General features: G+C 35.1%; 1 protein-coding gene across 4 annotated transcripts in view; it reads right to left on the bottom strand.

Moving 5' to 3' along the window:
* acss2 (acyl-CoA synthetase short chain family member 2) overlaps window positions 1-14,901 on the bottom strand; it is a 58,932-nt gene that overhangs the window by 42,845 nt on the left and 1,186 nt on the right. For all 4 annotated transcript variants that reach the window (NM_001328353.1, XM_087305552.1, XM_087305553.1 and 1 more), the window contains exon 2: window positions 9,388-9,583. In NM_001328353.1, the coding sequence (NP_001315282.1) occupies window positions 9,388-9,583 (196 nt within the window). The remainder of the gene's footprint in view (window positions 1-9,387; window positions 9,584-14,901) is intronic.

Raw genomic sequence — 14,901 nt, 5'->3', positions numbered from 1 at the left:
TTAATACACAAAAAATTGAACACACAAATTTACATTTTCTAGGTCATTTTTTCAATTACATCCCCTACCACGTGTGGAGTCACATGACTGGCAATGTATGCTTTAATTTCAGTTGTTCAATGTTAATGTTTAATAAAGAATCATAGATAGTGTGTGTTTCCTTCAATTATTTTAAAATCAAGTATTGCTTCCTTCATTCAAAAATCTCTCACTTGTAATATGTCAGCATATTTACTGTACAAAACTTACCAGTGAACTCTGAAGGCAAATAAATAAATAAATAAATAAATAAATAAATAAATAAAATAATTACATTTAAATTACAACTAAATTATGAATAAATGTGTCAGGACAGAACTCCCTCTTGTCAAGGACTGGATAATCCTGATTAAAGAAGCCATAGTCAAGGAAAAGTTTAGACATATATTAAAAGGAAAATCCAAGTCATTTCAGAAGCTGTGGGAAACTCCTTTGACTTGTCTTGGCATTGATTATAAAGTAGGCCTACACGGAATCTGCGTGCGCAGAATTCCGCAGATTTTTAGCCCATCATTAATTCTGTTTGTTTACTTTTGTAAATGTGTGTAAATCTATATTTACTCAGTTTTTTAAAATTAATTACACCAATATTATTGACTAATATGAAAATGTTCATCTGATTTATATACAATGCCGTTTTTATAGTAATATTTTCTGTCTTTTAGTAGATATATCATATGAGAGACTTGCTTTGTTTACCAAATAAAGTGGATCTAATTGGATTTGCATTTTAAACATTAAAAGTTAAAGTTTTTTTTTTTTTTCACATATTAAAGTTTTAGTTATCTAATTATAACTAGTTATACTCCCAAAATAATTCCACCGAAATCCGCAGATTTTTACCAAAATTCTCAGCAGATATAGCAAAAAATGTCTGCAGATTCCGTCTGGCCATAAACCTACTATGTTTTACATTTTACATTTAGTCATTTAGCAGACGCTTTTATCCAAAGCGACTTACAAATGAGGACAAGGAAGCAATTTACACAACCAAGAGCAACAATGAATAAGTGCTATAAGCAAGTTTCAGGTCTGTAAAGTCTAAGAAGGGGAGTATTAGTAGTATTAGTATATATATATTTTTTTTTTGTACAGTTAGTGTGATATTCAGAGAGGCAATTACAGATTAGGAAGTGTAGTGGAGACTAAATAGTTGAGTTTTTAGTCGTTTCTTGAAAGTAGCGAGTGACTCTGCTGTTCTGATGCAGTTAGGGAGTTTATTCCACCAACTGGGCAGATTGAGCGTGAGCGTTCGCGAAAGTGATTTCTTCCCCCTTTGGGATGGAACCACGAGGCGACGTTCATTCACAGAACGCAAGTTTCTGGAGGGCACATAGATCTGCAGAAGCGAGAGCAGATAAGAAGGAGCAAGGCCAGAAGTCACTTTGTAGGCAAACATCAGAGCTTTGAATTTGATGCGAGCAGCAACTGGCAGCCAGTGCAAACGGAGTAGCAGCGGAGTGACATGTGCTCGTTTAGGTTCATTAAAGACCACTCGTGCTGCTGCATTCTGGAGCAGTTGAAGAGGCTTGATAGAGTTAGCTGGAAGCCCAGCTAGTAGAGAGTTACAGTAATCCAGTTTGGAGAGAACAAGAGCTTGAACAAGGAGTTGAGCTGCATGTTCAGATAAGAAGGGTCGGATCTTTCTGATGTTATAGAGTGTGAATCTGCACGATCGAGCAGTTCTAGAGATGTGGTCAGAGAAGTTTAGTTGGTCATCAATCGTTACTCCAAGGCTTTTCACCATTTTGGATGCAGTAATGGTTGCTCCATCCATCTGGATTGAAAAGTTATGGTGTAGAGTAGAGTTGGCAGAAACTACAAGCATTTCCGTTTTTGCGAGGTTCAGCTGAAGATGATGATCTTTCATCCAGTGTGAAATATCCAACAGGCAGGCTGAAATGCGAGCTGGAACCGAGGGATCATCAGGATGAAAAGAGAGGTATAGCTGGGTATCATCAGCATAGCAGTGGTAGGAGAATCCATGTCTCTGGATGACTGGTCCTAGAGATGATGTGTAGATGGAGAAGAGAAGTGGCCCAAGAACAGAGCCTTGAGGTACCCCAGTGTTTAGATGCTGTAGGTTGGACACCTCACCCCTCCAAGACACCCTGAATGATCTGTCAGTGAGGTAAGATCTGAACCATTGTATAACAGTGCCCGCAACGCCCAGTGACTCGAGCGTAGATAGCAGGATCTGGTGGTTGACAGTGTCAAAAGCAGCTGACAAGTCCAGCAAATTGAGGACTGATGATTTAGAGCAGGGGTCTCAAACTCAATTTACCTGGGGGCCGCAGGAGGCAAAGTCTGGGTAAGGGATTTCACAAAAAAAAAGTCCTCAAATGTCATTATTAACAGTTTTAATTATTTCTTCTGAACATGAAGTGTCCTGAACATTAATAGAACATTGAGTAAAGATTATGAACAGTTCTTCTGAACATGGCATCTTTTGCCTACTCCTTGCTGCCAGAGACTTGAGAGCGCTTCTTCTCACAAATCTGAACCACATTTGGCTTTAGAGCGGAAGCAGTTGAGACCCTCAGTATGGCTTGAAGATGATCATCATTAAATCTAGACCTGTACTTTGACTTATTGAAGTCCTAGGGAAAAAAGTGGGGGAACTCACTCAAAACTTCCATTCCCTCACCTAAAAAAAAAAGGCGTATACATGTATAAATAAAACACCCCCACCCCACTCCAGTCACATCAGTCTGTACCAGTTTTATCTACCTATAATATCAATATATATAAGATGCAGGGCAGGCACGTGCACACATAGGGCTCAACCTGTGCAGAGCACATGCCCTTTTAGTTTTGCATAGAATGTGCCCTTCCAAAATGATTAAAAGTGCCCCCGCGACGCGACACACCCTTGGTCCCGCCCTACAGTAGGCGCGCGATAACACCCCTGATCAGAGCCCGCGCGACAACGCGCGTTGAGTGACAAGCGCGCTGTGTACGGATAGAATCAGCGGAGCGGGGAGCGCTCTCTCTCCCCGCTCCGCTGATTCTGTCAGAGTACAGCGGTCGGCGCGGGCCACAAAATATTGCACTGAGGGCCGCAAATGGCCTGCGGGCCGCGAGTTTGAGACCCCTGATTTAGAGTCTGCTTTAGCCAGTCTGAGATCCTCCACGACCGAGAGCAGGGCAGTCTCAGTTGAGTGGCCTTTCTTAAAGCCGGATTGCTTGTTGTCCATGAGATTGTTTTGAGTAAGAAAGTCCAGGACTTGATTGAACACTACTTTCTCCAGAATCTTGGCCATGAATGGAAGCAGGGATACTGGTCTGTAGTTTTCAAGTAGCGTATGGTCCAGGTTGGGTTTCTTTAGCAGTGGGGTTACCCTAGCCTGCTTAAATGAAGTGGGGAATAAACCAGAGTCAAGAGATGTGTTAATTATGTGAGTCAGTGTTGGTATGACTGCAGGAGAGATGGCTTGCAAGAGATGAGAGGGAATGGGATCGAGTGGACAGGTGGTTGCATGGCTAGATAGCACCAGTTTGGACACCTTAGACTCAGAGAGCTGAGAAAAAGAGGTGAGTGTGTGTGGTGTTGGTGGTGTACCTTGCGTGTTTGTTGTAGGTGCAGCAAATTGAGCACTGATTTTTGCAGTTTTGGTGCAAAAGAATGTAGCAAAGTCATCAGTAGTAAGTGTGGAGGATGCGGGTGGAGGAGGAGGATAGAGGAGGGAGGAAAATGTTTTAAAAAGTAGGCGAGGATTAGTGGCATTGTTGATTTTCAGACGGTAATATGTCTGCTTTGCCGAAGTAACCTCAGCTGAGAAAGAGGACAGAAGAGTTTGGTATGTTAAGAGCTGTGCAGGATTTTTAGTTTACAGCCAAATTCTTTCTGCAGCTCGAAGTTTTGAGCGATGCTCACGGAGAGCATCCGAGAGCCAGGGTGCAGGAGGACTGGCACGGGCTGGCCTGGATGCAAGAGGACATAATTGGTCTAGACATGATGCTAGTGTGGAGCAGAGTGTATCAGTGGCACTGTTCGAATCAAGTGCAGAGAGTTTGCAAGATGGAGGAAGAGAGTCTGAAACAATGGTGGATAGTCTATTGGGTGAGAGAGATCGTAGGTTTCTGCGAAAGGTAACCAGTGTTGGAGTGTGTGGCGGCTCAGGAGTAATGTACTATGTACCCTTAATTGTACACACCATGATATTGTAATATTGTGTTGAACTAGACCACACTGCTGTTTAAAAAAAAAAAATTCTTATCATTTTTATTTATTTTTCTTTTCTATTCTTACTTTTTCTCTTAAAATACTGTATACTGTCTATGTTGTACTCATTACTGTGTATACTCTGAAGCTCTTGTTGTCAAGTTAAAGTGAAAATAGCAGTTTATGCATTAACCTTTTATAGGCCACTTGTGTAAATACTCATTAAAAAAACCCTGAAGTGCTCCTGGGGGTTATTGCAGGAGATATCAATGTCAATGAGCCAAGCATAGTTCTTTGTTCATTAAAGGGTTATAAGATAAACACATATTAATTTCCCTTAGACAAGTACGAAAGTGGATTGTGCAGTGTCATGTTACTAATTACCTTGACTTCTCGTTCTCAAATAAGTTGTTTTGACGAGGCAAGTCAGACTGAATTGTGCAGCTAATAGAGTCTTATGATCATAGAATTGTGTACAAAGGCCATGGTTATAAATTAATATTTTTTTTTTATTTTATGTAAACCCTAGAGATTGTGGGACATGGGTTTTAATTTAAAAAATTCATTAAAGAAAAAAAAAAAACGTAAACAAAAAATGTACAATTAATTGAGATTTAGATTTTAGGCCAAATCACCCAGCCCTAACAAGACTTATTTCAAAAACAAACAAACAATTTTTATGAGCCAAACCTACTTTTTATTAATTTACAGCCATAATGATAATATATAATGACCATTGAGTACTGATGTTATGATTATGTTTGAACTCGAGGCGTAGAATAAGTTGGTAAAATACATTTTCAGATTCCCCTGCATCATCAAATTCTACACTTTTTGATTACATGCTTCACTCATTCTAAACCTCAAATAACACTGTTTGGTGTAAGAGGTTACCTTAAAAGTCCTCTACAGGTTAACGTGTAACTTTTTATTTTTCCTCGACTTTGTATGCCAGACTCAGCAGCTGATCTAAAAATAGAGCTGCATTCTGACACAGAAACAAAAGCTAGCAAAACACCACTACAGCTAAAGGGATTCACGCTTTTCACACTAAATCCTGTAATGAATAATGTCGTAACAAAGAAACAATTGAAAAATTTACAATTGCCAAACTGCCATTGCTAAAAGTCGAGATTGAGCAACTGCTCCATGAAATGTGTTGTTGCGTCTATAATGCTAACTTCAATAGATCTGACTGCTAATGAACAGTGATTGCCAAAAAAATTTGTGAAAGCATCCAGTACAGTAAAAGGGATTCACTGCATTGTGCTTGAACAAATGAGCTCTATAAAAAAGCAACACTAAAGATACATCTCATTCTGAGTGGTTCAAGCTTCTATGATCGACTAAAATAGCTTGAGAGAGCCTAAATTTATCCCAGTTGTTTTGCTGTAACTCACCCCTGCCTGTCAGCAAGTCTATGTAGGTTTGTGGCCGAATATCCAGGTCCTAACCTTAACGCAAGGATGGTTTAACCTAGTGGTTTTAGAACTGGGCCGACTGAAGCTTGAAAAATGGGGCTGAGCTGAGATGAGCTATCACCCTACTTTAAAAGACATTATAGTAATAGTTCATTTAAAAATCAAGTCTGAGCTATTATTTTTCTTTACCTTCTGTTGTTTTATCAGTATGCACCCATTTTTTATTATTCAGACCAAAAAAGGAGAAATTAAAACAATTACCTGCTCACATTTATGTGGTGTACAGTACCTGCCTTAATCTTTTATCAAAATATATGCAAATGCATCACAGAATGGTTCCATGTGTCCTATTTTCTAAGTGTAGTGGGATATAGACAGTTCCCACTCTGAGCCAAATGTCAAATTTCATTGACTAAAAACCTGAATTTCCTTGACTTTTAGTGAATGGTATAACCAAGTTCTGTTGTGTTTTACTTAATATTAATTATTGTCTAAGCTTGAAATAGTTTTTCATTAATTTAAAAGCCATCATAAGACAAATATTTGATAATTTACCGCAAAGTTTGAGAGGAAATGATGAGAAGCAAGAGCCCCAACTCTAACACAGATTCATTTTGTAGCCAAAGGTTTTTAAATGTACATTTTCCTGGTGTGTTTGCCTTAGATAACAATAGGTACAGCTTGGTGACTGCATTTGACATGAGGTGACGGCCAACTGAATAAAATATTGCCGGAAACAACTTTAACAATAAGCAAAATGGGTGATATTTGATAAAAACATGATACAGTATGGAGAATTAACATTTTGATAAATGGAATCTACAATTTAAAGCAACAAACAAAATTCTCTGACTCTGATATTCCATGACTTGGAGAGAAATGTATATATAAAATTCCCTGAAATTCAAATGTCTGGAATATACCTTTTAAAATTCTGAGATAGTTAAAAAATTCCATGATCTGTGGGAAGTCAGGGTATATGATAAATTTCAGTGAATATAATGAATGATTTGAAACTCTTTTAGCACCACAGTTAACTGTTTCTACCTGAAAAAAACAGCATTTTTATAAATCATGATTATTAACATAATGGCTAGAAATCTCAAAAGTGTATCAGTGGAGTTTTTTTTTTTTTTTTTGTGATTATTCATTTATTTACAGAACAAAGCCAGCATACAGAGCTCAGCATATTTGAGTAGACCCCTCACAAATCTATCTTTAAAGTTCATATTTTTAATAGGAAGCTGTACAATATTATATTTGTGCATATATATTGGATTAGTCAGTACTGAAGCCGGATCTGGAGCTTATTTAACAAAAAAAAAAAAAAAAACTTACGAGAACAGTCCAAAAACCAGTACACCTAAATTTATGTTATAGAAAAATATTAAATACAAATTTTGTAAAAAAAAAAAAAAAAAAAAAAGAGGAAAAAAAGATCGAGAAGCAAAAAAAAAAAAAGAAACATTTGATGAAATTTTGTGTGTTGTATTTATTTTTGCAATATTTTGCTTGAATTTAATTGTATTATCTTTCAATTTCTAAATATGTTTGGTGACTAAAATATTATTTTAAGAAATACATCTGTTTAATAAACTGGTTTTGTTCTAATGCACCAAAATGTATTGCCTATTTTAACTGAGAAATAGATATTACAAGCCAGGAATTGTATTAAATGAAAATACATAAGAAATTAAATAATAACAATAAACAAGAAAAAAAAGTGACCTTTATACACCTCTAATGTAATACTAATTATCATTCAGTACACTTTAGTTTATCTAGTTATTATATAAGAAATGTTCTGTTTCTTCAGTTATTTAAAAATCTCAGAAGTCAGAACTGAAGCTCTGGTTGTCAAGTAAAAGTGAAAACAGCGGTTTATATATTAACCCTTTATAGCAAGGATGTCAAACTCAATTCCTGGAGGTCCGCAGCCCAGCACAGTTTAGTTCCAACCCTAATTAAACACACCTAATCAAACTAATTAAGTCTCTTAGGCTTGTTTAAAACCGACCAGTAAGTGTGTTGAAGCAGGGTTGGAACTAAACTGTGCAGGGCTGCAGCCTTTTGACAGTTTGACATCCCTATAGGCCACTTGTGTGAATACTCACTAAAAAAAACCTGGTGTGCTCCTGGGGGTTATTACAAGAGATCTAAAAATAAAATTACTTTGGAATCAATGTCAGTGAAGGTACCATACATAGTTCTTTGTTCGATAAAGGGTTATAAGATAAACAAAATATATTAATTTACCTCAGACAAGTACGAAAGTGGATTGTACAGTGTCATGTTACTAATTACCTTGACTTCTCGTTCTCAAATAAGCTGTTTTGATGAGGAAAGTCAGACTGAATTGTGCAGCTAATAGAGTCTTATGATCATAGAATTGTGTCCAAAGGCCATGGTTATTATTTAATTTATTTATTTTCTGCAAACCCTCGATAATGTGGGACATGGGTTGCATCTTTTTTTAAAAGCTAAAAGCTTGTCTGTGTTTACTCAACATGGATATGTGCAAATTACAATTCTGCTTTTGTTATTTAAAAAAGAAAGAAGAGCAAAAAGTATCTGAACACCACCATGGTGAATAAATGATGCAAGTGGTACTCACTGTAGAGCCACTTGGGCTCCAGCTCCTCCTTGCTGTACTTCTTAAGCCTGGTTTATACTTCTGCGTCAAGTGACCGGCGCAATTCACGGTGCAGGCAACGCGCGTGGCTGTGCATTTATACTTCTGCGCGCTGTCTCCGTTGGTCTGCATTAACACTTCCGAAACGCTAGTGGGCAGTGAGGTGTAAATGTTCCTCTGTGTCGAGTTTCTTCGCTTCTGTTTTGCTATTCTGAACACTTCCTGGATGTACAAGTGACTCAAACTCGCTCATTTTGAGGCAGGAACCGGTGGACGTGCAACAACTTTAAGCATGAGGTAAACACAGAACAAAACTTTCCATCCGGAGCTCCTTCACGGGACTCCACACTTGTAAACAATCGCTTGCGCCATTCGCGCGGCTCTCGGTCCCGCCCAGACTCGCCGGCGCTAGTAAGCCGACCAATCACAGAGCTTGCGCTACGCGTTGTTGCGACGTGTAGTTACAATTTTTGAGAGGTGCACGTCAGTGACGGCGAAGGCCATGGCGATGGGCTATGCGTCAGCGCCGTAGCATACGCCGGTGTTTGACGCAGAAGTATAAATCGGCCTTTACACAAGTGATGCCACTGGGGGTTGGGGTTAGGGGTGAGGTAGGTGTACGCATTAAAACAGCTTACAGAAGGAGGAGCGAGAGCTCAAGCTCCCCCTCATTGGAGCTCAAGTGGCGCTGCAGAAAGCAGCGTTTCAAATGATGACTTAATTTTCACCTCACAATAAAAATGTAATAACTATTTAATTACCATCAAGTGATTCCAAACCTTGTGACTTTTTTTTTCTCCACGAATTTTAGAAACTTTTAGCCATTAACATCCATAATACTAGTAGAAAAAACAAGTAGGCTACTATTGAAGTCAATGGTTACCCGCTGCAAACATTTATGTGTACAACAGAAGAAAGGAACTCAAACAGGTTTGGAACGATGACTGAATTTTCATTTTTGGTTGACCTACTCCTTTAAGTGTGCTTACTGTATGTTGTTTTGGATGACAACAATGACTAAAAATAGACACCATAAATATCAAAACACTGAAATGACCATTCTTAAAATAGTACATGCATGACTTCTGTGTAAAACAAAGCATGTCAACCACATGTTCACAAATACTAACCAGTAGAAAGCGACTCGGTCACCCAGTTTCCTCTCGTGGACGTTGCGGTCCAACACATTATAGCAGATGTTGGTTGTGGCGCCTTCCATGCACTTGATGTAAATCTCACCCTTGGTCACGTCAAAGTTGTAGTCCAGGAACTTGCCGGTGTATTTCGTCTTCCAGAAAAAGTCTTTGGCGACATCTGCCCAGAACTCTAAACACAATGAGATTAAAATATCAATAACATTAATGCACAGTGGATTTGTAGATAGAGCATAAAGAAAATAATGAATAGATATATTTACTTGTTAAGGGTATTGTTTATAAAAAAATAAAACACATGATAATTATTTAGAAACAAGTGAAAACAACAGAAATAATATAATATTAACTTTCTCTTAGTGCAGGTGGGCTAAAAATGAATTTAATATTTTATTTTAGTTTCACACAATGTCAGCATACGTCCTTTATATTTTTATGTTTTGCCTTTTCTATGAAATTCATCTGAAAAAAAATGTTTTCTCTTGAACAGTTACAGTAATTATGTATTTATGTTTGTATTTATATTATTATAATAAAAATAGTGTTTAAGATAAAACATTCATGATTTCTTCACATGACTTTCATAAAAAAGGCAAACCATAAAAGACAAAATACAGTGCTTAGTATATGTAAGTACACCCCTCACAAATCTATCATTTAATTTAATCATATTTTTAATAGGAAGCTATTAAGGTTGCACGGTTTACTGGTACTATGGTAGTCTCGCAATACTATGACACCAAAATATTGGCGGTGCCACTGTAGTTTGTAAATGGCATCATCGTCATAAATGGGTTATCTACAATAGGTATTGATGCATGTGGAAAAGTCACTAAAATGCTCACACGCTTGTGCAACAATAAAACATTTTATTTTAATGGTCTGCAGAGTCCTTTAAGGTTGCAAAACTATGTAGAATTTGCGCCTTTTATGGTAAACTATTGCACGTTTTCTGATGCTTCAGTTTGAATCGGTTTAGTTCTGTTCCTGTTAATATGATTTAGTATTTATCTACAACAACTGCGACAATCTTATTTACAAAAAAACGACTCACAAAGTGAAACTTTGAACTGTTACCTTATAAGACTGAGAAAAAAATAGATGAAAATCCAAAAAGAGGAACAGGAAAAATGTTGGAAAAATGCTCTTTTTGTAACAAATTTCCTTTTGCATAATTTGTATCTTTATTTTAATGTATTTTTTTTTGTTGGTCAAATCTACAAAATAACAGAAAGGATGAATAAGGTTTAGGTTAAGTGAGGGGAAAATAATACTTTTTTTTCCTTAAGGCAATTATGAAATACATTTAAGTAGGCTTATTACATAAAATATAGTATTTCTGACTATTTTCTATATAATTTGAGTTATGAATTACCGTATTGCAGTACTACTTAGTATTGTGATACTTCAGCTGGTATAGTATCTTAAAATTAATTACTGGTATCGGGACAACCCTAGAAGATATACAATATTATATTGTGAATATACTGTACATTAGATTAGTCAGTACTGAAGCCAAATCTGAAGCTTTTTTAACAAAACAATGGTCTCAAAACTACTAAAACAACTATATGTTGGTGTTTTAGTTTAATTTGTAAATATTCATTTTATATTAACATCTACACAACTATGTATATTTTAGTACGTTTTAACCATGTTTGATCGATTGTATAATTATTGTATTGTTTTTTTTTAGGTTGTCCAGGGACAACAGATGAAAAACAGCCCACTGGCTAATTCTGGTACATTTGCAGAAATGCTTATTAATGTACACCGTCCCTGCCAAATATTAAAAGAAAAAAAAAAGAAAAAAGAATAATATTAAAAACAAATTTAAAAAAAAAAAGTGCGAAAAAAATCTAAAGAAGCAAAAAAATTTAAAAATTTAGTGGAAACTTTGTAGGTTGTAATTCCTTTTAACAATATTTAGCTTGAATTTACTTATTTATCTGTTAAGTTCTAAATATGTTTGGTGACTAAAATATTATTTTAATAAATATATCTGTTTAATAAATATGTTTTGTTTAAGTGCAACAAAATGGATACAAAGTCATTTTCAAAATGGGGTGTATTTAATTATATATGCTGACTTGTGTGTACTAGTGTATACAATTTATTTTCAATAAACACAAACTTTACTTTTTCATAAATTTTTTTTTAACTTATTTTCATGCATTAAATATAAACAAAAGGTTAAATTAAGCTTTACTGATTAAACAATGTAGTGACTGCATTACATTCACTCAAACAATACACCTAAACCCTAACTTAAAAAATAAAGCATCATGTCTACCTAGGGCATAAGACTCAGACAGACAGCCTTATGTTATATCCTTACATGTAATTATGTAGTTAAGCATGTATTTGTATCATTATAGGTTTTTTTAACAATTCAGCATAAAACATTACTGTATTTTGTCACATGGTTTTCAGAGAAAAGGTTAAACATAAAACAAAAAAATATAAAGGATATGTGCGGACTCTATACACAAATTATTTTCAGTAAAACACCTTTTTTTTTTTTTGTGTATGCATTAAATATAAATGAAAGGCTAAACTAAGCTTCGCTGATTAAACATACACTGTAAAACCCAAAAAGTTAAGGTAACTCAAACCATTTGAGGAAACCAATCGCAACAAACCATTTAAGTTCAAAAACTAATCCTAATGAGTACTGTGAACTTAATCCATTCAAGTAAAAGCAATTTAAGCACAATAAAGCACAATAAATGAAGAGAACTCAAACCAACTGAGTGCTGTAAAGCTCAATAAGTCAAGGCAACTTAAACTATTTGAAGAAACCGATTGCTACAAACCATTTGAGTTTAAAACTACTCGATATGAGTACTGTGAACTTACTCTATTTAAGTAGAAGTGATGAGGTATTTGATTAAATCATTACCTTCAACACTGACTTCAAAACTTTTTTCAAATGAGGTTTTACAGTGTAACAGTCTAGTGACATTCACTACATTCATTCAAACAATACAACTAGCCCCAATTAAATATAAAGCACCATAGATCTCTTAAACTTCTGTCCACCAAGGGCACAAGACTCAGAGACAGCCTTATGTTATATCCTCACATTATGTAGTGAAGTTTGTGTTTGTATAATCATAGTTTTTTTCAATAAGTGTTCAAGATAAAACATTTATATAATTTGTCACATGCTTTTCATAGAAAAAGGTTAAACATAAAACATACTAATATAAAGAATATATGCTGACTTTGTGCACACTATTCTATAGACAAATTCATTCATTCATTTTTTTTTCGGCTTAGTTCCTTTATTAATCAGGGGTCGCCACAGAGGAGTGAACCGCCAACTCATCCAGATAGAGGTAAAGTTGGTTTTATATTCGGATATTCAGACATTCTCTTTAATAATATAATATCAGAAAAATATTTTTAGCAAATTCTAAACAGGGAAATCATATTAGCAGCAAATGACCATTAAAGTACAGCATTGTTAACAGCGAATCAGATAGTGTTAATGTTGTTTAAAAGCCATACTTGCATGCTAATTCCGATCGAATATTTAGGTAAACAATATAGTGACTGCTAAATGAACGAATATAAAATAATGCGATATTAAAGTATGTTTGCGAATATAAAGCCAACTTTACCTCTATCTTATCCAGCATATGTTTTACGCAGTGGATGCCCTTCCAGCTGCAACCCATCACTGGGAAACACCCAAACTCTATATACACAAATTATTTTTAATAAACGCAAGAATTTACTTTATTTTGATGCATTAATATACACAAAGAGCTAAATTAAGCTTTAGTGATTGAAAGTAACAATGTAGGGACTATTTTAACATTCATTCAAACAATACACATAACCCTAACTTAAAAATAAAGCACCCTAGACATATTTAACTGCTGTCTACCAAGGGCATAAGGCTCTGAGACACAGCCTTATGTTATATCCTCACATTATGTAGTGAAGTTTGTGTTTGAATAATCATAATTTTTTTTCAATAAGTGTTCAAATGAGGTTTTACAGTGTAACTGTCTAGTGACATTCATTACATTCATTCAAACAATACAACTAGCCCCAATTAAATATAAAGCACCATAGATCTCTTAAACTTCTGTCCACCAAGGGCACAAGACTCAGAGACACAGCCTAATGTTATATCCTCACATTATGTAGTGAAGTTTGTGTTTGTATAATCATAGTTTTTTTCAATAAGTGTTCAAGATAAAACATTTATATAATTTGTCACATGCTTTTCATAGAAAAAGGTTAAACATAAAACATACTAATATAAAGAATATATGCTGACTTTGTGCACACTATTTCATAGACAAATTCCTTCATTCACTTTTTTTTCGGTTTAGTTCCTTTATTAATCAGGGGTCGCCACAGCGGAGTGAACCGCCAACTCATCCAGACAGAGGTAAAGTTGGTTTTATATTCGGATATTCAGACATTCTCTTTAATAATATAATATCAGAAAAAATATTTTTAGCAAATTCTAAACAGGGAAATTATATTAGCAGCAAATGACCATTAAAGTACAGCATTGTTAACAGCGAATCAGATAGTGTTAATGTTGTTTAAAAGCCAAACTTGCATGCTAATTCCGATCGAATATTTAGGTAAACAATAAAGTGACTGCTAAATGAACAAATATAAAATAATGCGATATTAAAATATATATGCGAATATAAAGCCAACTTTACCTCTATCTTATCCAGCATATGTTTTACGCAGTGGATGCCCTTCCAGCTGCAACCCATCACTGGGAAACACCCAAACTCTATATACACAAATTATTTTTAATAAACGCAAGAATTTACTTTATTTTGATGCATTAATATACACAAAGAGCTAAATTAAGCTTTAGTGATTGAAAGTAACAATGTAGGGACTATTTTAACATTCATTCAAACAATACACATAACCCTAACTTAAAAATAAAGCACCCTAGACATATTTAACTGCTGTCTACCAAGGGCATAAGGCTCTGAGACACAGCCTTATTATAACCTCACATTATGTAGTGAAGTTTGTGTTTGTATAATCATAGTTTTTTTCAATAAGTGTTCAAGATAAAACATTTATATATTTTGTCACATGCTTTTAGAAAAAGGTTAAACATAAAACATACTAATATAAAGAATATATGCTGACTTTGTGCACACTATTTTATAGACAAATTCATTCATTCATTTTTTTTTTCGGCTTAGTTCCTTTATTAATCAGAGGTCGCCACAGCGAAATGAACCGCCAACTCATCCAGACAGAGGTAAAGTTGGTTTTATATTCGGATATTCAGACATTCTCTTTAATAATATAATATCAGAAAAATATTTTTAGCAAATTCTAAACAGGGAAATCATATTAGCAGCAAATGACCATTAAAGTACAGCATTGTTAACAGCGAATCAGATAGTGTTAATGTTGTTTAAAAGCCAAACTTGCATGTTAATTTCGATCGAATATTTAGGTAAACAATAAAGTGACTGCTAAATGAAC

Source organism: Danio rerio, chromosome 23 (genome assembly GCF_052040795.2).
Source record: "Danio rerio strain M-AB ecotype USA chromosome 23, GRCz13ab, whole genome shotgun sequence".
Lineage (NCBI taxonomy): Eukaryota > Metazoa > Chordata > Actinopteri > Cypriniformes > Danionidae > Danio > Danio rerio.
Note: the sequence above shows the minus strand (reverse complement) of the source record. Positions and strands in the feature narration are given on the sequence as shown.